The following is a 24,930-nucleotide window of genomic DNA, read 5'->3' as shown; positions in this document are numbered from 1 at the left end:
ATACATTGTTTGGTTCACAGTTTCCCACATTCAGCTTAAATCTAGTGAATATCTGATTGATGCTATACCTCAATTTGACTTGGCATACCTAATGACTTTTCATCTCTATTTTGACCGTATTAGATTTTAAAACTACACCTCCTTGCACTTTGAGTTTTTAAATTTTATATTCATTTTAATTTAATTTTTTATAAAAATAAGAGCAGTGTACAATAAAGCTTTCAAGCTCGGAAGAGTACCATATAAGGGTGAAGGTGTCAGTATTGCAACAACAGTGCTTGCCTGAGAGGCAGACCACTTAGTGATAATCCAGAGTGCTTGTTCTTGTTTTGAGATACAAAAGTCTAAATTCTAATATACTAAAGGCAGTGGGTATCAGTGTATGACTAGGGAAAATGTAGGCAGTAAAAAAACTGAGGCATGAATACGATTTAACATTTTTACTAATTTATATTCAACTCATGACTGAACTGGTGATGGTTTGCCTATTTTTTATTTAAATCAACAGAGTTGAAGATAATTTTGAGAATTTTACATATTTGATGGGTTTAAAACCAGGATTGCTTGAGGGATCTGAGTGGCTTCTGTTGAAATTATAGGCCAGATACTGGGACTTCTCAGGAAAGAATCCAGTGTTTTTATTCAGTTTCTCATGGGTATCAGTGACCATAAAGGTTAGTCATTCATATCAGTGATATGAATCACTGCTCTAAGAAAACAATACAAAAGTTTTCTATTTTCTAAAACATATTTTGGAAATAAAGTTTAGAAAGTTAAAACCACACTTATAAATTAGAATTAAATAGAAATGGCACAAACATTCAAAGCTTGTTGGTTAGAAACTTATCATAGCAAAACTCATCTTTTCTGAAAGGCCCCTCCTTTCTGATTTGTCACAGAAATTAGTGTCAGTTGTAGAGAACTCAGAGAGTAAAGAAAATTGAAATGACCCATAGACTCTTCCCTGAAGCTGACTGAACTAGGAGGTACCTTGGAACATTTCTTTCACACTTAGAGTGATGTGTTTTTATATGATTTTTAAACTTTCTTACTTCAAATTCTCATCTCATTTTATTCTTAGAGTAAAAGAACACTAATGAGTGAAGAAACAGGTACCCGTGACCATTGACAAGTCTGAAGTCCCATGTACATGTGTGTCAGCAGAGAGCACTAGTAACAGTTTATCTGCCCCAGCTTTGCTGTATATAAACCCGTTGTGACTGTTTTCTCATTGTTGAGTTAAATTGAGGAAACCTATTAGAATGTTAGCTGTATTGATCTCTCTTTGACAATTTTCTTTCATTAAATTTAGAATAATTGCAAGTGTTTATATTTAAGTTCGTCTTTGTGTCTATTTCCAGTACAATTTTTTGATGGACTCATAAAAATAACATGGACTATTTCATCAGCATTTTCTGATGACACAAATTTCCTAGGTATAGAGTTCAGAAAAAGGAATATGCCACCATGTTGCCTGAATTTGTCATCAATTTCACTTAATAGTATTTTGCCATGACCGTTTAAAAAAAGAATAATACTAATTTAATACAGATATATTTTAATTTTTAATGTGTTCCCCTTCTTGCCAAATTTCAATTCCTTCAACAATATGATCTTTCTTTCAAGAACATTTTTTATTGTTAAATATAACCTTATTTGGGGCGCCTGGGTGGCTCAGTGGGTTAAAGCCTCTGCCTTCAGCTCAGGTCATGATCCCAGGGGCATGGGATCCAGCCCCGAATTGGGCTCTCTTCTCGGTGGGGAGCCTGCTTTCTCCTCTCTCTCTGCCTGCGTCTCTGCCTACTTATGATCTCTGTCTGCCAAATAAATAAATAAATAAAATCTTTAAAAAAATATAACCTTAATTATTTATTTAGACTTTTTAAGGGGATTTTGAAAACAATCATCATTCCTTTCTTTAGTAATGAGAATACTTTTCTCTTTACCTATATGTAATCCATGCCTGAATTTAATATTCCTCTATTTTCTTAATGTCAGAGGTAAAAACCCAGGCTTCCATCAAGCTAGTGGATCTTTAACAAAGAAGCAGTGTAAAGAAATAAAAAAGGCGTGCTATATTTGAGTGATGATCCCTGCAGCATATGGCATAAGGTTTGGTTGCAGAGAAGAAGCTCAATAAATGGTGAATTGAATTGAAACAAAGGTTTTCTTGAATTCGTAACAGGAACTTCTAGAGAGGGTATAATGAATTAAGAATCATTTGTAAATAAGATTATACAGTTACTTATATTCCAAAATCATTGGATTTTATAATTTCTTAAAAACTTAAATAACTCTGCCCCAGATTAGCCCAGATAGTAATTTGAATGTAAAGCCCATTTCTTTTTCCCTTTTTGATCACCATTTGGTGTTTCCTGCTTTTTTGTTTAAGATATGAGGTAAAGGGAGAGAGAATGGTAAGAAATAAAAAAACAAAAACAAACCCACAGGCCTAATGTCAACATTTTTGCCTTTTCCAACTTTCTACTTTAAGTTGAAAAGTTAGCAAAATCTTATTTCCATCACTGATTTAAATTTTATTTCCCTTTTTTATTATTTAAAGGTGAAAATTGGAGACTTTGTTCTTGCCTCAAACAAGAGATATAGAACTTTTTTTCTTTACAGAGATTGTCAGTTGCATTTAAGAAAAGGATTAAAAATACAGTCTTGCTTTCATATTCCCCCATCTCCTTTTTAATATTCTATCATGAAAATCTTCAAACATTTAGAAAAGTTGAAAGAATTGTACAGGTAAACCTTGACCGTATATCTGTCTTTATCTCAATCATTAATTCATTTTTCCCTGATGCATTTCAGAGTAAGTTGTGGACATCAGTATACTTCACCTGTAAATACTTAAGCAAACACATTATTTTACTTGCTCTCATGCTTTTAACAGCTATATGAAAATAAAATGTTTTCCATGGGCTCTATCCTGATCTTCATCCTTAAGGTTAAGGCTAATTTGTAGTGTGCTAAGTCTATGTCCTTCTTTGCTGCTGCTTTTTAATACAAAAGGTGCTTCTCAGAAGGCATATAGTGTGTGATTAGCAAGATTCAAAAGAAGATTGTGAAAGTCTCTTGTATATGACTTACAGCAGTGCTTTAGTTCTCATTTTCTATAAGGAACATTACATGAAGATACCTGTTGCAAATTAAATCTTGTTTATTAGATAGCTTTTTAAAATTAAGAGTTGATGCCTGAACTTAATCTCTAAAGATCAAAGACGATTAAGACCTCCAGACAAGGAATTCTATATGTTATAAGTAAATAGACTGGAGTGGTTTATCCTAACTATCTGGGTTTTATTTTCCATTAAAAAAAAAATAAGCAGTTGCCTCCTTTGACTACGTATTTTAATATGACCAAAGTGTCTAAAAATTGTGTTTCTGAGTAGTACAATAGAAGAAACGTAACTCTTAAAATTTTGGTGCGAATAAAGATCCCCTACTTACCTTCTGTAATACAGTAGTTCTTAGAATCGTATTTGTATTTTCTGCTGCATAGGCTTTGTGATCTTTGACAGGATTATTTATTTAATCCCTGAATATTAGAGGGACTATTTCAAGACAAATAGACAAATTCTTTGACCAAGGTGTTTGATCCTGCATATTTCCACTAGTGAAACCTTTGGAGAGAGAGTTTCTCAAGCTGTAATTTCTCCTAGAGACACTGCTTGTCTCATGCTTCCCTCCCTTCAAAAAGGACTTCTGGATGGGCTGCCTTTAAATTATCTTTCTTTCTTCTTCTTCTTCTCTCTTTTTTTTTTTAAGATTTTGTTTATTTATTTGTTAGAGAGAGCGTACCAGCACAGGCAGACAAAGTGGTAGGCAGAGGCAGATGGAGAAGCAGGCTCCCCGCCAAGCAAGGAGCCCGATGTGGGACTTGATCCCGGGACGCTGGGATCATGACCTGAGCCGAAGGCAGCCGCCCAACCAATTGAGCACCCAGGCGTCCCTATCTTTCTTTCTTCTTTCTTTCCTTCATTTCTATACTTTTAGAAAACTCAGAATTTAGAAATAGCAGCTCTGATCTTAAATCATTCTCCAGTATGTCCACATTTTTGTTCTAGAGAGAATTAGTGATAAGTTTAAAACTGATCATACTTGATTTGGAATACTGACATTGATCTCTTGTATTACCTCTGGTTGAATCTCCTATTCTTTTTTGTTTACAAAAGAGGTGTTTTGTTAGGGAAGTATCCTTTTTCCAGGTGTAGTTACCAAAATAAGACATACTGAATGCTAACTTTAATACTATTTTTTTTTAAAGATTTTATTTATTTATTTGAGAGAGAGAACGAGAGAGAGCATGAGAGAAGAAAGGTCAGCCAGAGAAGCAGACTCACTGCTGAGCAGGGAGCCCGATGTGGGACTTGATCCTGGGATTCCAGGATCATGAACTGAGCAGAAGGCATTAGCTTAACCAATTGAGCCACCCAGGCGCCCCCTACTAGCTTTATAACAATCACAGGAACATTTAGGTATCTAAGCTGATGTATAGTCCTTGGGCATTTTCTGAATTACTTATCTAAAACATACAAACTGTTAGTGTTCTGTAGATTTAATAATGAGTGTTACTGTGTGCAGGCATTGCAGCAAATCGGTTCTTATGGACAGTATCCTATTTATTGCACATAACCAACCCTATCTCCAAAAGCCCCCTAAATGTAACATTTAGCTATACTGTCCTTCAATAAGTTGTGCTCTTTTTATCAAATTGAATGCATTTAACATAATGGAATCTTAACTTAGTGGTTAGTAGTCTTTTTTTTTTTTTTTTTTTAAAGATTTTATGTGTTTAATTTACAGAGAGAGACACAGCGAGAGAGAGAGGGAGCACAAACAGGGGGAGTGGGAGAGGGAGAGGCAGGCTTCCCTCTGAGCAGGGAGCCCAATGTGGGGCTTGATCCCATGGCCCTGGGATCATGACCTGAGCCAAAGGCATCCGCTTAACAACGGAGCCACCCAGGTGCCCCAGTGGTTAGTAGTCTTTCTTGAAAATTTTAGAATGGTGTTTTTTGATAGTCTATGGAAACGGGTATCAGCTATTCAGTGTAGATGTACATTGCTAAACTCTTTTTCTTTCTCTTGAACCTGTGAGATAGGCATTATTCCAGTTTTACCATTGAAGACACTAAGGTGGGGGTTAATTTGTTTATGTTAAGTGGTGGAACTGGGATTCACCTCCTGGTCTGACTTGAAAGCCTTGCTCTTTCTGCTGTGCAGCTCTGTGCATGAAGTTTTTTACCAGTTTATTCTCATAAAAATATATCCAGAAAGATATTTCTCCCTTAAGTAAATAGAATAAAGACACTTTATCAAAAAGGATTTTGAGGGGACCTTTTACAAAAGTCCTTGAACATTTAGGAAATAAAAAGTCTTGTTTCAAAGAACACAGGCCAGAAGACCTAGGTTAAGTTCACTGCTTGCATCTTTTATGATGGAGGACGTCTGATTTCTCTTAAATGGGTGGTTTTTCCATTTTCCTTCCGCTTTCTTTTTTGAATGAGGAAAAAGTTGATAAGTGACATTTACTCCAGGAATATTTTTAGGATAAATAACAGTATATTTGTGATATTCCTTAATATTCTTAAGAGTAAATGAGATAATTTTTATTAATTATGCTGCTCTTGCTTTAGGGGTGCTAAGGAGTAAACTGAACCTATTCCATGACGTTTATAGCACAGCCATTTTTGTTATCTGGAGAACGATTATCTATGTTGCAATTTATTCTAATTTCAGTTTGGCAATATCTACATGTTTTTTTAAATTACTTGCTGAATTGGTGAGTTTTGTTTTTGTTACTTTTTTTAAACTGGCAACACCCTTTTGCTTTAAAAAAAATTCCAGTGCACTGGTTTAGCCTGCAGCTTACACCCTAGCAAGAAACGCTTACGAAACCTAATTTTCAGAGAAGATTTGAAAATAAGCATCTGCATGAAGGACTATTCATTTCCAGCAGGTGTAGGAACTGAGTGCATAGTGTGGAAACATATGACCATCCTGCTCCTACAGAATACCTTTTGGTTATTTGAAATTAATTTATTAGGTGGCTCTGTCTTGATACAACATGAAACAGGCTCCAAAGCCAAATCGAAATGCTTTTTTGTATTACCTCTACCTCATTTCTTCTAGCTCCTCGTTGGTTCTCTCTCACTGTAATCACATTAATATGAATAACTGTGGAGTTATTCCACATTTTTCAGCTTTAACTTTTCTGAGGACTGAACTGTCTCATCCAATTTTATGTTCAAATTTTGTTTTCATGATTTCTGCTGTGCAGCCAGTGTTTATTCACCCACAAGCTTTATTAAATCTAGTCTTCTTTCATCTTAAGTTCCTGTTTCCCTCTAAACATCCGGCCTTCCTTCAGTATCTCCTTTAATTTCCAAATTTCATTTAGTTCAGATGATCTTGTACATTATAAAACACTAGTTCTCAAGATGTGTGTTCTAATTCTAAAACCAAAGTCCTTGAAAGTCTTAAATTTTTTGAAAAGTGTATGGTTGAATAATGCTACTGCCAAACTTGGTAAACACAGGATTTTAAAATTAAAAAAATACTTTAACATTTAAATTGCTAAAGTTGGGTTTTTGATTAGTTTGTCTTTTGATACATAGTCTACTCAAGGAATTGTTAATTTGTGTATTCATTTAGTATTTGCTATTTTTTTATCAACAGGAAGAAGGTAGATAATGACTATAATGCCCTGCAAGAAAGACTCAGTACCTTGCCTGATAAGTTGTCATATAACATCATGGTATGTGTGGTGTGTTGCTTTTAAAGTAGTATGTTGTTTACATATTAACTGTGGAAAGTGATGGTTCTTTGCTTTATATATATTGATTCACAAATTGCCAAGCTAATAGACAGTATCTGAAAACTACCATCACAAGGAAAGTTTGTTTTGTTTTACTTTATCATAATCCACTAATTGTTGTAATAGTTGGTATTTGCTTCTTTTTTTTCAGATTTATATTAAGTTATCACATTATAGAGACACAAATGGCATAAATGTTAGCACAAAATTTAACAAATTTGGTATGCAAATTTACTGTGTTAGAAAACTGTAATTAAGACAGAAATATGGCACTTAGTCGTTTCCTGTTAGCCAGAGCAGGAATAGATCATAATGTATAATTCACAGAATTACACCCTAGAACATTGATTTTATATAAAAAGGTACTGCTAATTTTTGTCTGAATGATCTTCATATCGACATAGTGATCTCTTCGTGAGCCCTGGATTAGATTCTTTCATTGCTTAAGTATTTTCTTTCATAAGACTTTGTTCTTAATTACAGTAGCTCAAATGTTTTGTAAATGTATTGTTCTTTATTATACTAACCCAGATATTTTGTAAAATTTGTAGACTCATTAAAGCTATTTATTTGTTAATTCCAACTTTGTTAAAAATGGCTATTTTATTGGAAATAATTTTCAGGTTTTTTAATCAGAGATATTCTTTATTAACTTAATATTTCATTGCCAGTTTGCTTTCATTTAGATTTATGAATGAACACGAAGTATCAACATTCAGAGATAGTGCTAATTTCTCTGAAAGCTATATGTAAATGTGCTGATTCTTCTTTTCCTGTTTTCATTGATTTATTAACATGAAGCAATTTTCTATAGGTTTTCTTAGTGAAACTTTAATGTGTAATTTCTATGAAGTTGACATTTTTTCTTAGTTGATAAAAAGGCCTCAACACAACTTTTAATGCTGTTTCTTAAAATGTATTTTTTAGTGTTTTAAATTTTTTGTCTTCTTCCTTATTCGTTCCTTCCCTCCCTCCCTCTCTTCCTTCCTTCAATAATAGGTACCATTTGGTCCCTTTGCCTTCATGCCAGGAAAGCTTGTCCATACTAATGAAGTCACTGTTTTACTTGGGGACAATTGGTTTGCAAAGTGCTCAGCAAAGCAGGCTGTGGGCTTAGTCGAGCATCGGAAAGAACGTATGTACCAATTACAAATGATGTATCTTTGCTGGATGTATTAGTTTAAAAAATGCCAAGCTGTTACTAAAAGTACCATCCATGATAATATTAGTCCAGACTATTTGTGGTTTGGTTGAATTGTAGGTAGTTTGATAGAATCAACATTTGAGAATGTAAGCTGGAGAATGGAACATCTGGGTTGGAAATATCCACATTAGCATGTTTTCAGAAATGACAGAGTGTAAAAGTCCTTAACATGTGGTTTTATAGATAGAAGTTGGGTACACATCAGACTTGGGCTCATTTTATATTTTATAACTGGTTTGTTTAGGTGCTTTGATAGGCTTGTTTTTGCTTTTAATACTTTTAGTACATAGAAGGAATTTACTTTTTATTTATTGAACTAAGAGTAATACCTATTTATAAAGGAGGAAACAGTTTTTAAACATGCTTTTTGGTTTAGAAGAAGTTGTATTTTCATCATGGAGAGAAGGCCCAGTGTGTAGAGATGCTACCCAAAAGAGTGCCCATTTGATTGAGGTTGTTCTTTAAGTTTGTTTATCTATAATATTATTTGTTGGTGTAGATACCTATCCACGTACACATTTTTAGTTGGATGGGCTTGGTTTCAGTTCTAGCTTACATTTTAAAATTAGGTTTATTTAATACCTGTGTTCTTACTTCTATAATAAAATACTTGAATTAGTAGTATAATATCATCCCTACCTGTTTTTTAATCTTGTAGTTAAATGTGCATTTGAAAATAAATTTTTGAGGATTCTTCTGTATAAATGAGGTCATAAAGATAAAAAAACAGCTGAGTTTCTACAGCTGAAATTATTTCACTTATACATGTGAGTGGGTACTAGTTAGAGAACTCATTTACTCAGTGAAATTGTGGGATCTATATTTGGACACTCTAATTGCAAATCAGCTCCTATAAGTTTATAATTGATAACATATTTGATCATTTGTGACACTAATCAGAATCTTATTGTTAGGCCTGTATATAATTTCTAGCAATGGTAATTCTTTTGGCATTACTACACTAAAATAAGTCATGTACGTTAGAGGAAAAAGAATGAGCATAATTCTTTCTTAAAGGCCTTTCTTAATCGGGAAAGCTTTCTTATTTACTGGGGTAGCTCTGCTGATATGAAATCAGTCCATCGTCTGTTAAAGTTTATTCACTCTGATTTTCATGTGGATATTTCAGCAAAGAAATCTTTAGAATCAGTTATGACATAATATAGTAACAGGAAAATACTTTTTTTTTTTAAGATGTTTTTGTTTTAGAGAGCATGCGCACATGCGTTCAGGTGCGAGAAGGGGAGGGACAAAGGTAGAGGGAAAAAGAATCTCAAGCAGACTTCCCACTGAGCATGGACTCCAAAACAAGGCTTGATCACACAACCCCGGCATCATGACCTGAACTGAAATCAAGAGACGGTCATTCAACCAGCTGAACCACCCAGGCACCCTGGGAGAATACTTTTAATAGAATAGAAATAGAGCTCTTGAATAGAGAAGTATTTTTTGGTAGATCACTTTCCATTGTTAAAAATGATTTTTGGAAAGAACCAAACATGATGACTTTAGGATCAGTGTTTATTTAAAATAATTTTTAGAAATATGTACCTATGAATTATGTTTGAGAACCTATTATAAATTCTAAAAAGTTGTTTTATTCAGTTTTATACTAATTTTAATAACTAAAGTAATCTTTAGGTATATTGTTATATTTAACATTTATTAAGAAAATTATTTCTCTTATGGAGCAAAAAAATATAACAAGTTAAAGGCATACTCCTATCTCACTATTGACAGGGTAATTGGGAAAGATGGAAGGGAGGTTATTGCATGTTTAAAAAGTAGTCAAAACGAAGGGCAAAATGGATTTAACAGTACAAAATGATTCAAAATGATTCCTAGAGGAGGTGTCTCTGAGGAAGCTGATTTTTTTTTTTAAGAGTGCCCGATTCTTTGTGCTCACATCTTGTATTTTTGCCACTTAACATGAATATGACCAGCTTTTTAAAGTTAAAAAAAATTTTTTTTAAGGTTATCAGAGTGAAATTGACTTTATTTGGTAACTGTTCCATGAGTTACAACACAAGTAAAGATTTGTTTAACCATTGCCAGTGTCAGAATATACAATAGGATAAAGGATACACTAGTCAGGGCACAGGATTACACTGGAAACTCCCTCTCACATAGAATGTGGTCACACCTTACCTCTGCCTGTAAGGCTTGACAATCACTAAACTGTCTCTATCACTATTAATTTCACCTTTTCCAGAATGTCATATAAATGGAGCCCTATACTACATAACCTTTTGAGACTGACTTCTTTCATTCACTATAATGCCTCATCTAAGTTGTTCTGTATATCAAAAGGTCATTTGTTTTTACTGCTGAGTATTGTTCCATTATATGCACATATCCCAGTTTTTCTGCTTATCCATTGGAGGACATTTGGTTTGCTTTCATTTTCTGAAGTTATGAACAGAGCTGCTATAAACCTTTATGTTTTTGTGTTAGTATAAATTTTCATCACTGTTGGTAAATACCTGCAAGTGGGATTGCTCGTTCATATGGTGTGTGCGTTTTCAGTTTTTAAGAAATTTTCGAGCTATTTTCCAGAAACACTGTTGTTTCACATTCTCCCAATCCCAGGCGGGTGTGAGAATCCTAGTAGTTTTGTATCGTTACTAGCATTTTAGTTTTAAAAATTTAAGCCATTTCAGTAGATGTGTGGCAGTTTCAATTTGCATTTTCCTTGTGGCTAATGATGTTCAGCATTGAGTCATGTACTTTCCTGCCATCTGTGTGTTTATCTGTCCTCTTTGATCTGTTGAAGTCTTTTGCCCATTTTTAAAAATTTGGTTGTATTTTTTCTTACTCTTGAGTTTTGAGAATTATTAATATATTCTGGATATAAGTCTTTCATTAAGTGTGTGATTTGCAAATATCTTCTCCGAGTATGCTGCTTATTTTTTTATTCTCTCAATGTTGTATTTCCAGAACAAAAATTTTTAATTTTGGAGTCCAGTTTATTACTTTTTTGTTTTATGGATCATTTGTTTGGTCTCATATGCTTTGCCTACCCTCAGTGCATGAAGATTTTCTCCTGTGTTTTCTTCTGTAAAATGTTTATTGTTGAACATTTTGCACTTGGATCTGTGATCCATTTTAAGTTAATTTTTATATAAGGTGTGAGGTTTAGTTCAGGGTGTTCAGTCTTTTTAGGTATAGATGCCAGTTTTTCTCAAATCAATTGTTGAAAGTCCTTTCTCCATTCAGTTGCCTTTGCACTTTTGTCAAAAATGAACTGGTAATCAAAATCACGATGAGATAACATTTTTTTAAAAAAATATTTTATTTATTTATTTGACAGACAGAGATCACAAGTAGGCAGAGAGGCAGGCAGAGAGAGAGAGGAGGAAGCAGGCTCCCTGCTGAGCAGAGAGCCCGATGCGGGGCTCCATCCCAGGACCCTGGGATCATGATCTGAGCCGAAGGCAGAGGCTTTAACCCACTGAGCTACCCAGGCGCCCCAATGAGATAACATTTTATCCCTCCTATAATAGCTATAATAAAATAGACAATAACTTGTATTGGTCAGGTTGTGGAAAATTGCAAGGCTCATATGTTGCTGGGGAATGTAAATTGGTATAGCCACTTTGGAAAACAGTTTGGAATTTTCCATGAAGTTAAACATTGAGTTATCATCTAGCCATGTTCCACACCTAGATACTATTATACTCAAGGGAAAATAAAAACATACATCTGCACAGAAGCTTGTATGTGAATTTTAGTATAATTTATAATAGCCAAAAAATGTAAACAACCCAAATGTCTATCATCTAGTGAATGGATAAATGTGAATGTTCAGCAAGAAAAAGAAATTATGATAAATCAAAAAAGCCAGCTACAAAAGACTGTATATGATTCCACTTGTATGAAATATTTAAAATAGGTAAGTATATGAAATGAAAAGTATATTAGTGGTTGCTTAGGGCTAGGGAAGATAAGGGGAAGAATGGAAAGTGACTTAATTTTTTTGAAAAGATTGTATTTGGACATGATACAAAATTTAAAGGTTTTTATTGAAAAATAGATGTCCCTTTTTCTGTCTTTTATCATCCACTTGGCCAACTTGGAGGCATTATTATCAGTATCTTACCATTTTGTGTGTTCACATCTTGTAGACTTAGGCATTCTCAACCCATTATATATACAACCACTCAAATGGTAGCACACTTTTTTTTTTTTTTTTTGCTGCTTCTTTCTGTCTTCTTTTAATGGCTGCAGAATGTTATTTGGATACAGTGTAATTTACTGTTTCTTTGGCAGTAACCATCCTAAAGGTTTTGAATTCCAGTTCTTTAAGGACTTCAGGATGTTTCTTAAGCATTTTTCATGTGCTTATTGGCTATTTGTAGAAACATTTTTGGAGAGAGGTCAGTTCAGGTCCTTTGCCCATTTTTAAATTGGATTGTCTTTGTCGTTGAGTTTTATGAATTCTTATGTATTCTGGATATTAGTCCCTTATTAATGATTTGCAAATATTTTCTCCATTCTATGGATTTCTTTTCACTATATTGATAATGTTCTTTGATGCTCTCAAGATTTAAATTTTGAGGAAGTACAGTTTGTTTTTTTTTCTTTTGTTGCTTGTACTTTTAGTTTATGTCTAAGAAATTGCCAGCTCCAGTGTCATGAAGCTTTCCCCCTATGTTTTCTTCTAAGAATTTCAGTAATAGCTTTCCTTTAGGTCTTTTATACATTTTGAGTTAATTTTTTTGTATATTGTGTAAAGTAAGGGTCCAACTTCATTCTTTTGCACGTGGCTATCCAATGTTTACCTGCGTTGAATGGTTTGACACTATTATTGAAAATTGTGTGGGTATGTATGGGAATATTTATTTCTGGATTCTCTACCTTGTTTTAAGATCTGTATGTTTGTCTTAGTGACAGTATTAAAGCATTTTGATTACTGTACCTTTATAGAAAGTTTTAAAATCAAGTAGTGTGAGATCTCCAACTTTTGATCTTTTCCAAGATTGTTCAGCTATTCGGGGCCTCTCAAGATTAGATATGAATTTTGGGATGGATTTCTTCTATTTCAGCAAAAATGTTAGGATTTTCATAGGGATTGTGTTGAATTTGTAGGTTGCTTTGGGTAAAATGATATCTTAACGATATTATGCCCTTTAATCCATGAACACAAGATAAGATATCTTTCTATTTACTTAGTCTTGAAATTATTTCAGCAACACAGTAAGTCTTGTGTCTTCCAGGCTAAACTTACTACTAATGGTATTGTGAATGGAAATTATTTTCTTAATTTTCTTTTCAGATTATTTTTTGCTGGTATATAGAAATGCGACTTATTTTTGAGTGCTTATTTTATATCCTGCAACTTTGCTGAATATATTTTTTTAAGCTGAGTGTCTATGTGTGTAATATTTCAGGTTTTCTACATATAAGATCATATCATCTGCCAGTAGAGATAATTTTACTTCTTCCCTTCCAATTTGGATGCTTTTTATTTTTTTTCCTTGCCTAATTGCTCTCGTTTTAACTACCCCCCGACCCCATGGACTCTTTTTTTAAAAAATTTACATATTTATATTATTAACATATAATACATTCTTTGTTTCAGGGGTATAGGTCTGTGATTCATCAGACTTAATTTATAACGCTCACCATTGCACATACCATCCCCAGTGTCCATCATCCAGCCATCCCATCTTTTCACCACTACCCCCCCGCCCCCTGGGAACCCTCAGTTTGTTTCCTATGATTAAGAGTCTCTATGGTTTGTCTCCCTCCCTGGTTTTGCCTTGTTTCATTTTTTCACCTTCCTCTAAGATCATATGCCTTGTTTCTTAAATTCCACATATGAGTTACATCATATGACAGTTGTCTTTCTCTGATTGACTTTTTTCACTTAGCACAATACCCTCTAGTTCCGTCCACGTCGTTGCAAATGTGAACATTTCACTTTTTCATGGCTGCATACTACTCCTGTGTCTGTGTCTGTGTGTGTGCACGTGCATGCACCAGCTTGCATTGCTACCAGCAGTGTAGGAGGGTTCCCCCTTACTCACACCAGGATTTGTTAATTTCAGCTATTCTGATTGATCTGAGGTGGTTTCTCGTCATGGTTTTGATTTGTATTTCCCTGGTGCCGGGTCATGTGGAGCACTTCTTCATTTGTCTCCTGGGTATTTGAATGTCTCCTTTAGAGAAATGTCTGTTCATATCTTCTGCCTACTTCTTCATTGGATTATTTATTCTTTGGGTGTTGAGTTTGATAAATTCTTTATAGATTTTGGGTACTAGCCCTTTATCTGATATGTCATTTGCTAATATCCTCTTCCATTCTGTCAGTTGTCTTTTGGTTTTATTGACTGTTTCCTTTGCTGTGCAATAGCTTTGTATCTTGATGAAGTCCCAATAGTTCATTTTTCTCTTTGTTTCCCTTGGCTTTGGCAGTGTTTCTAGGAGAAGTTGCTGCAGCTGAGATCAAAGAGGTTACTCCTTGTGTTATCCTCAAGGATTTTGATGGATTCCTGTCTTACATTTAAGTGTTTCGTCCATTTTGAGTCTTTTTTTGTGTATGGTATAAGAATATGGTTCAGTTTTATTCTTCTGCATGTGGCTGTCCGATTTTCCCAACACCGTTTGTTGAAGAGACTGTCTTTTTTACATTGGATATTCTTTCCTGCTTTGTTGAAGATTAGTTGACTGTAGAGATGAGGGTCCATTTCTGAGTCCTCTATTCTGTTCCATTGATCTATATGTCTGTTTTTGTGCCAGTACTATACTGTCTTGATTGTTACAGCTTTGTAATAGAACTTGAAGTTTGGAATTGTGAAGCCACCAGCTTTGGTTTCTTTCTTCAACATTCCCCTGGCTATTTGGGGTATTCTCTGGTTCCATACAAATTTTAGGATTGTTTGTTGCATTTCTGTGAAAAAAGTTGATGGTATTTTGATAGAGATTGCATTGAATATGTAGATTGCTCTAGGTAGCATAGACATTTTAGCAATATTTGTTCTTCAAATCCATGAGCATGGAATGTTTTTCCATTTCTTTATGTCTTCATGAGTGTTCTATAGTTTTCTGAGATCCTTTGCCTCTTCGGTTAGATTTATTCCTTAGGCATCTTATGGTTTTGGGTGCATTTGTAAATTGGATTGACTCTTTAATTTCTCTTTTATCTGTCTCATTTTTTGTGTATAGAAATGTAACTGATTTCTGTGCATTGATTTTATATCCTTCCACAGTAATGTACTGAATTCCTTTATGAGTTTTAGCAGTTTTGGGATGGAGTCTTGGGTTTTTCACATAAAGTATCATGTCATCCACAAAGAGTGAGAGTTTGACTTCTTTGCTGATTCAGATGCTTTTTATTCCTTCTTGTTGTCTGTTGCTGAGGCTAGGATTTCTAGTACTATGTTGAACACCAATGGTGATAGTGGACATCCCTGTCATGTTCCCAACCTAGGGGGAAAAGCTCTCAGTTTTTCCCCATTGAGAATGATACTTGCTGTGGGTTTTTCATAGATGGTTCTTATGATATTGAGGTAGGTGCCCTCTATCCCTACATTGTGAAGATCAGGAAAGGATGCTGTACTTTGTCAAATGCTTTTTCTGCATCTACTGAGAGTATCATATGGTTCTTGTCCTTTCTTTTATTAATGTAGTGCATTCTGTTGATTGATTTGCAGATGTTGAACCAGCCTTGCAGCCCAGGAATAAATTCCACTTGGTTGTGGTGAATAATCCTTTTCATGTACTGTTAGATCCTATTGGTTAGTATTTTGATGAGAATTTTTGCATGCATGTTTATCAGGGATATTGTTCTGTAATTCTCCTTTTGTTAATGGGGTTTTTTTCTGGTTTGGGGATCAAGATAATCCTGGTCTTATAAAAGAGTTTGGAAATTTTTCTTCCATTTCTATTTTTTGGAACAGTTTCGGAAGAATAGATGTTAATTCTTCTTTAAATGTTTGGTGGAATTCCCCTGGAAAGCCATCCGGTCCTGGGCTCTTGTGTGTTGGGACATTTTTGATTCCTCCTTCATGTTTCTTGCTGGTTATGGGTCTGTTCAGGTTTTATGTTTCTTCCTGGTTCAGTTTTGGTAGGTTATAGTCTCTAGGAATGCATCCATTTCTTCCAGATTGCCTAATTTGTTGGTGTATGGTTGTTTATAATATGTTCTTATAATTGTTTTTATTTCTTCTGTGTTGGTTATGATCTCTCCTTTTTCAGACATGATTTTATTAATTTGGGTCCTTTTTCTTTTCTTTTGATAAGTCTGGCCTGGGGTTTATCAGTCTTTCTAATTTTTTCAAAGAACCACCTCCTGGTTTTGTTGATCTGTTCTGGTATTCTTTTGGTTTCTATTTCATTGATTTTTTTTTTTTTCTATGATCTTTATAATTTCTCTTTTCCTTCTGGGTTTAGGCTTTATTTTGCTGTTCTTTCTTCAGCTCCTTTAGGTGTAGGGTTAGGTTGTTTATTTGAGACCTTTCTTGTTTCTTGATAAAGGCTTGTATTGCTATATACTTTCCTCTTAGGAGGACCACCGTTGCTGTATCCCTAAGATTTTGAACAGTTGTGTTTTCATTTTCATTTGCTTCCATGAATTTTTTTAATCCTTAATATCCTGGTTGACCCATTCATTCTTTAGTAGGATGCTTTTTAGCTTCCATGTATTTGAGTTCTTTCCAATTTTCCTCTTGTGATTGAGTTTTGGTTTCAAAGCATTGTGGTCTGAAAATATGTAGGTAATGATCACAATCTTTCAGTACCAGTTGAGACCTGATTTGTGACCAATTGCTATACTTTCTATAGCTATGTTGAATAGATAGGATAGTCAGCATCTTCATCTTGTTCCTGATCTTAGGGGGAACAACTTTCAGTCTTTCACCATTGGGTATGATGGCAATTTGGTTTTTTTATATGTGGCCTTTATCATATTTACGAAGTTACCCTCTATTTCTAGTTCATTGAGTGTTTTGTATATTGAAATAGTGTTGGATTTTGTCAAAGGCTTTCTCTGCATCAGTTGAGTTTCCTGTGTACAATGTAAAGGTTTTACTTATTTACATTGTGAAATGATTACCATAGTAAGTTTTAGTTAACATATGTCACCTCATATACATAGAGTAAAAAGAAATGGACAAAAAAAGAAAAAAAAATATTTTCTCATTACTTGTAATGGCACCTCTTAGAATTTACTATCTTAGAACTTTCATTTATATCATACAGCAGTGGTAACTGTAGTAATCTACTATACATTACATTCCTAGTTTATTTATCTTATAACTGGATGTTTATACATTTGGACCACCTTCCTTACATTTCCTCGGCCCCCCATTTGCTAACATTTTGATGAGGATTTTGATGAGGATTTTTGCATGTATACTCATAAGGGATATTTTGCATGTATCCTCATAAGGGATATTAGCCTAAAGTTTTCTTTTAGTGTCTTTGTCTGGTTGGCCTCACGGAATGTGTTCCTTCCTCTTTAATTATTTTGAAAGAGTTTGAGAATTGATGTCAGTTTTTTTCTTGGATGTTTGGGAGATTTCATCCATGAAGCCATCTATTTCTGGGCTTTTCATTGTTGGGAAGTTTTTTGATTACTGATTCAGTATCCTTACTTGTTACAGGTCTATTCATTTTTCTGTTTCTTTTGTATTATTTTAATAGTGCATTTGTTTCTAAGAATTTGTCCATCTTGGTCATCCAGTTGATTGGCATTCAGTTTTTCATAGTATTCTCTTAGAATACTGTTTATTTCTATAAAATAAATAGAATTGTTTCCACATTTGTGGAGAGCAAAAACTTTTCCACATTTTTTCTGGTTTTAGTAATTTGAGTCCCCCCCCCCCCTCTCTCTCTCTATCTCTGTCAGTCTAGGTAAAAACTTGTCAATTTTGTGGCTCTTTTCAAAAAACCAACTTCTAGGTTTTTTTTTTCCTATTGTTTTTCTATTTTCTGTTTATTTCCACTCTAATCTTAGTTCTTCTGTCTGCTAGCTTTGAGTTTAGTTTGCTCTTTTTCAAATTCCTTTTAAAGCATACAGTTATGATTTGAGATCTTTTTTAATGTAGGTGTTTACTGGTATAAATTGCTTTCTTAGTGTTTTCCCTGCATCCTGTATGTTTTGTTGTATTGTATTTTCCATTTTCATTGGTCTCCAGAATTTTCATTTTTCTTCTGTGATTTCTTCTTTAACCCATCATTAATTCAGTGTTATGTTAGAGTTCCATGTATTTGTGAATTTTTCACTTTTCCTTCTGTTACTGATTTTTAGTTTTCTAGTTTTACTTCATTGTGATTGGAAAAAATGTTTTGTATGGCTGCCAGGTATTCTCTTGGATAGAGTGTTCTGTACATACATGTTAGGTTCAGTTGGTATGTAGTTTTGTTCAAATCTTCTATTATTGCTCTTATTTCTGGATATTCAATCCTTTGTTGTAGGTAGAGTATTGACATCTCAAGTTTTTATTGGAGGACTGTCTATTTTTCCTTCAGATTCTGTCAATTTTTGCTTCATGTATTTGGTGATATGTTAGGTGTGTATATGTTGTTAGGTGTGTATTATATTTTCTTTTTTTTAAAGATTTATTTATTTATTTATTTGACAGATCACAAGTAGACAGAGGCAGGCAGAGAGAGAGAGAGAGAGAGAGAGAGAGAGAGAGAGAAGCAGGCTCCCTGCTGAGCAGAGAGCCCGACGCGGGACTCGATCCCAAGACCCTGAGATCATGACCTGAGCTGAAGGCAGCGGCTTAACCCACTGAGCCAGCCAGGCGCCCCTGTGTTATATTTTCTTGATAGATTGAAATTTTTATCGATATAAAGTAACCTTTGTCTTGTATAACTTTTTTGACTTAATGTCCTATTTTGTCTCATTAGATCCTCCAGTTCTCTTTTGGTTACTATTTGCATGGAATATCTTTTCCTTTTCACTTTCAATCTGTTTTTATGTTGCAAGATTTAAAGTGAGTCTCTTATTGACCACATAAAGTTGGAACCTAGTTTTTTTGTTTCGTTTTGTTTAAAATTTTTTTAAATTCATTCTGCCAATCCATGCCTTCTGGAAGGTTTACTATAACTATTTATAGGGCAGGATTTACTTTTGCCATTTTTAAAAGTTGTTTTCTCTGTGTCTTAGAACTTTTGGTCTCAGTTCCTTCATTACTGCCTTCCTTTCTGTTTAGTTGATTTTTTTTTTTTTTTTGTAGTAAAACATTCTGATTCCCTTCTCACTTCCTGTATTAATTTTTTCTTGGTTTGTGGTTACCATGGATATTACATATAACATCCTAAGGTTATAATAATGTGTTTTGAATTGATTCCAACTTAACTTCAGTCATGTGTAAAAACTCTGTTTTTGTACAGTTCTCTTTAAATAATTGATGTCACAAATTACATCTTTATACATTATATACCTACTAACATAGATTTGTAATGATTTTTTTATGCATTTCTCTTTATATCCTGTAGTAAATAAAAAGTAGAGTCGCAACCCATAATGACAGTAATACTGGTTTTTATTTTCACCCATGTTTACCTTTAGTGGAAATTATTTTACTTTACATGGCCGGGAGTTACCGTCTAGTGGCTGTTCATTTCAGTCTGTTCTTGCCATTTCATTCTTCTTGGCATTTCTTGTAGGGCAGATATAATGATAAGGATCTCCTTCAGCTTTTATTTATCTGGAAATATCTTCATTTCTATCTCATTTTTGAAGGAACTATAGTTGCTGGTTATAGGATTCTCAGTGGACAGTTTTTTTTCCTCTCAGTTCTTTCAATGTTTCAACTCACTGCCTTCCAGCTTTTCAGGCTTCTGCTGAGAAATCTGCTTATATTCTCATTGAGGATTCCTTATATGTGATAAACTGCTTTTCTCTTGCTGCTTTCAAGATTCTCTCTTTGTTTTTCGAAAGTGTGATTATGTATCTTGATGTGGGTATATGGGTTTACTCTCCTTATAGTTAGTTGAGCTTTTTGGATTTGTAGGGTCATGTTATTTGTCAGATTCTAGAACTTTTTGGCTGTTATTTCTTATAATTTCTTTGCCACTTTCTTCCTTTTGAGACTCCCTTAATGTGTATATTGGTTTGTTTGGTAATATTCCATATGTCCCGTAGGCTTAATTCCATTTTCTTCATTCTCTTCTCTTTCTGTTCCTTAGACTTGATAGAAATTCCAATTTCTTTCTGTTCCTTAGACTTGATAATTTCAAGTCAGGTTCACTGATTGTTTTTGTTTGCTTGCTCAAGTATACTGTTGAATCCCTGTGATGGATTTTTCGATTCAGTTATTAAATTTTTCATTCTAGAATTTCAGTTTGATTCCTTTTTATAATTTCTCTTTCTTGATATTTTCATTTTGATATTCTCATCTGATAGTCACATTCGTGCATTATTTTCTTTATTTCCTTTCGTTCTTTTTCTGTTTCCCTTTAGCTCCTTGAACATATTGAAGGCAGTTGTGTTAAAGTCTTTGTTTAGTACATCTGATGCTTTGTTTCTTTAGGGACAGTGTCTGGAGATTTATTTTGTTCTTTTGAGTGGGCTGTGTTTTCTTGTTTATTGTATGCCTTTTGATTTTTGGTGAAATTTTTAATTTTTGATGGGTATTTATGAAAACAGCAATCTTTCCTGGTCTTTGCAGGTTGATGAAGATTTTGGAATAAGGTAGATATTCTCTGAGCTTTCTTTTCAACCCAAAGTGAAAGGTTATGGTCTTTACTGTGTTTTCAGGACATGTAATGTTTCTTGGGCACGTTTGGGAATTTTCTTAATATCCTATATACATAGCTGCTTTGGAATGTTTTAATTTACAAAGATTCTCCCTTCTCCTTCTCTTTGCAATCTCCGATTGTATGGTGTGTGACTCTGCCCCAATCTCTTATGCCCAGTGTTTGCAGGTCTCAAGTCTCTCTGCAGCTTTCATGATCAGTGCCAGCTAATCTCCCCTACTGAGGTTTGCTTTAGGTGAGACATACCAGTTCTTTAGTCAGCCCCTAGACAGATTAGAATATTGCCGATAAGGTCCAGTCTGTTCTCTGTGGTTCAAGGAAACGAATTGGGATTGGCTGCCACATTCCCCAGACCAAAACTGCTTCCCACTGGGGAAGGAATGGGGAAAGCCAAGTAAAAGTGCCTTGAAATTTACTGCTGTTTTGATTGTGACATTTTCCTGGTTGGGTGTTTGCTTGGTTGCTGTATATCTTTGTTTTCCAGAACTCCTGTAGGTATTTTAGTTTTTGGTTGTTCTTGGATGTTTTTTGGTTGGGAGGGTGGGGAAGTGTAAGGGCTTAGAACTTATTAGTCTATAATTTTACTCATTATTATTGTTTTAAGGGAAGATTTTATTTTCCTTTGAACGTGTGACGTTTTTGAGCATGCTTGTAGTGATGGTACTGAGTGATTAGTGGTTCAGGAGAAAGAAATGATAAAATATCCTGGATGTAATGGCATTAAAAGCACAGAAAATGTAGCTTTGGAAAGTGTCAATGAAAAAGAGAAAGAGGGCAAAATAGATGGAGAATATTTGAGTTAGAGAAGTTAAATATTTAAATATTCAGAGGAAATCAAGTTTATTCAGAAGGGGGAGAGATTAGAAGATTAGAAGTGTTTGTCAAATATGTGTGGTAGGAAATATGATATGGCCATTAGGTATTTTGTGATTTATTTTATGAGGCAATACATGTATTTCTGAGTTATCTTCAGTGGGGCATACATATTTTAAGTGCATTGTTATTTTGTTATGATTTATGATTTTGGGTTTTTAACTTAAAAAAGATTTGGTTTTATCTGTATAATACTGTATAAAAGTTATATTTAAATATATATACTTATGGTTTGGGTTTTATCTATATAAGAAATGTATATAGCTCTGGGCTTTGCATGGCTCAGTTGGTTAAGTGCCCAGTTCTTAGTTTTGGCTTAGGTCATGATCCTCATGGGTCATGAGATTGAGCCCCATGTCGGGCTCCGTCAGGCTTTGTGCTCACTGGGGAGTCTGCTTGAAGATTCTCTCTCTGCCTCTCCCCCACCCGCAGTCTGTCTGTCTGTCTCTGTCCCCTTCTCTAAATCTTTTTAAAAAATGTATGTAGCTTTAAAACATCGTACGTCTTTTTAAAACATAAAGAAAAAGTAGTAGCATCTTGCTCGACTCCCACTTCCCATCTTCAATGGTAATTACTTTTATTCTTTTGGCTAATCTTTTGTTCTTTTTATCCATATTTCCCAAGTAATTTGCATATTCTATTTTCTTGGCCCCTTTTTCACTTTATGTAGTATTTGTTAGCTCCCTGTCTATAGTTAAAGACTAGCATTTAGATCATTTACATGCCCTTCATTCTGTCCTTGCTCCCCAAATCTTTTTAATATTATTTTAATTTTTGTTAAATCAGTGTTCATGCTTGTATATAATTCCATTTCCATTCTTGTATATCTTTTCATTTGAAGTTAACTGCTTTTTACTTGTTGTCTAATGACATGTGCCTATCATTAATTCTCTCAAACACTTTGATTTTATTATTAGAGACCTCTCTACTAGAGATCTTCATAGTCTTGCTTTGATTTGGACTACCTTCCATCTTGAAAAAAAGGATGAAAAAAGCTGTCTTCTTGGTATTTTCTTTTGCCATTATACCACATTTTGTCTCCTATATATTCCCTGTTCCTTGGTTACCATGGCATCATCTTTCTGGTCTTACTCATTTTGTTGGGGGTATATAGCCTTTAGTAACTTTCTAGGAAGGTGTGCAGGAGATATATTTTTAAAAATTTTGCATGTCTGAAAATATTTTTTATATTCTTTCTGTAACCAGAGTGTGATAATTCTGTTTTAAACAATTTTCCTCCAGATATTTGAAGATACTATCCTGTTACTTTCTGACTTGTGTATTGCTTTTGCAAAAGCTGATGCCATTCTCTGTATGTAACTTGTTGTGTTTTTGTTTTTAGAAGCTCTAGGTTTCTGTCTTTATTCCCCATGATCTGAAATGCCACAGTACTGTACCTTGTTGTGTATCTTTTAAAATTTGTTTGGTGGGTTCTTCCAGTGTGGAGATGTATGTCTTGCAGTTTTGGAAAATTTTAATATTATTGTTTTAATAATTTCCTTCTCTTATTATTCATCTCTTTGTCTTATAAGTTGAAGTTATTTCTTTTTATCTTTGGAATCATGGATTTTTTTTTTAAGATTTTATTTATTTATTTGACAGATATCACAAGTAGGCAGAGAGGCAGGCAGAGAGAGAGGGGGAAGCAGGCTCCCTGCTGAGCAGAGAGCCCGCCGTGGGGCTCGATCCCAGGACCCTGGGATCATGACCTGAGCCGAAGGCAGAGGTTTAAACCCACTGAGCCACCCAGGTGGCCCTGGAATCATGGATTTTAAAAAAAATTTCTGTATATTTTAATTTCCAGGAGTTCTGTTTTTGTTTTGTTGTTATTTTTTTAATTTCCCTTTGGTATAGCATACTGTTCTTGTTTCATGAGTACAATACCATTCTTTTAGGAATTTAATTGGAGTTTTTCTTTTAAAGTTTTCTTCATGCATTGCCTTTCTTTCCTCCAAAGTGCTTTTTATATTTTTTCCTCCTCTCCCTTTCCTTCCTTCCTCATTGACATTAATTGTGAAGACTCTTCAAATATTTGGTGATCCTTGGCTAACCAGTTATACTTAAGAGGTTAAATATTGTTAAGAAGCTGTGTGTGTGGATTGAGTTTGATTATTAGGCTTTTATGTAGGGAGTTCAAGTGGCAAACTGATTTTGTTTCATTAGGGAATCTACAAAAATCAGCAGTTTGGGGCTTAATCATCATTCTACAAAAGAATTTTCCAGTCTTTATCTTGGTGTTTTGGGAATCAGGCTGGATGTTTCAGGACTGTTTTCAGTAAGACTTTTCTTATTCTCTCCTGTGTTCATCACCCCTCCCAGAGTCCTTGCAAACCAGTTTAGGCTGTAATTCCTTTGTTTTGTCAAGAAATGGAGGAATTACTGTGGTTATGCTTTGTGGGGTGGGGTTTGGAACCTAACCATTCTCTTCAGTCTTTGATTCAGATCTTTGTTTTAGCTCATACTTTCATTCAGAAGTATTTCCAAGAGGATTCTTTCCAGGTCTGACAGCCCACATTGACTTGCTGCAGTTAGGGGTTCAGCTTTTTCTGTTGTACAAAATCAGTTATCACTTGTCCAGTTTCCAAAACTTGTCATTTCTTTTCTCTCTTCCCATTATCTTTGTCTTTATGCCTTTGATAAAAATACTTAGTGCTGGTTTAATGAGGCATGGGGAAAAAGTAAATATGAAGTGCATAGATTCAATTTCTGTGTTAAAGCAGAAGTATAAACTTTGAAACTAGTTTAAGGAGAGATCTTGTACAGAGGTTTGTGAGCATTTCCACCAGGGGGCATGTCCTATTTTAAACCATGGAAAGAATACTGGAAAAATTTCAGCACAGAGAAGGTTGAGAATGGAGTGGTCACAAAGGATTCAGAAGAGAGTTGTCTGTATAGACTGGATCCTAGTTAGTACATATGAGTATATGGCTAGGTAAGAAGACTGCTTTCATGAATGATGTTTGTAACTTTCATTGAGGCTTTGTAAATGTTATTACATCCATAACTTCGTTCCTTTCAAATACATTTAATGCCACAAGCCAGAAACAAAATATTTCTAAATATTTGGTCTTACTTAGTGAATAGTGTATCATTTATCTTAGGTAAAAATGATTGTGCTCAAGTTTTTAAGAGCTTGTAGATTTTCCTTCCTAGTTTAAACATGATCTTTAGAATTTGCACTATTAGTGTGCTTTCAGTCTCTGTTTTCATAGCTGGTACAAAGAATCTCAGCCAGTTCTGGACAAATTATACTATAGATTCTGAATTAGTGAAGATTTTATAATACTAGGTTATACTTGGTGCAGAAATAACATGCAGC

The 24,930-nt window shown here is 34.3% G+C and overlaps 1 protein-coding gene across 1 annotated transcript in view; it reads left to right on the top strand.

The window, feature by feature from the left end:
• The window catches only part of URI1 (URI1 prefoldin like chaperone), a 53,570-nt gene that overhangs the window by 12,773 nt on the left and 15,867 nt on the right, over nucleotides 1-24,930 (top strand). Inside the window, exons 3-4 of the mRNA XM_059382127.1 lie at nucleotides 6,685-6,763; nucleotides 7,823-7,958. Coding sequence (XP_059238110.1) covers nucleotides 6,685-6,763; nucleotides 7,823-7,958 — 215 coding nt within the window. The remainder of the gene's footprint in view (nucleotides 1-6,684; nucleotides 6,764-7,822; nucleotides 7,959-24,930) is intronic.

This window comes from Mustela nigripes, chromosome 17 (assembly GCF_022355385.1).
Source record: "Mustela nigripes isolate SB6536 chromosome 17, MUSNIG.SB6536, whole genome shotgun sequence".
Taxonomy (NCBI): domain Eukaryota; kingdom Metazoa; phylum Chordata; class Mammalia; order Carnivora; family Mustelidae; genus Mustela; species Mustela nigripes.
The sequence above is the reverse complement of the archived record's forward strand: the minus strand, read 5'-3'. Positions and strand labels throughout refer to the sequence as shown.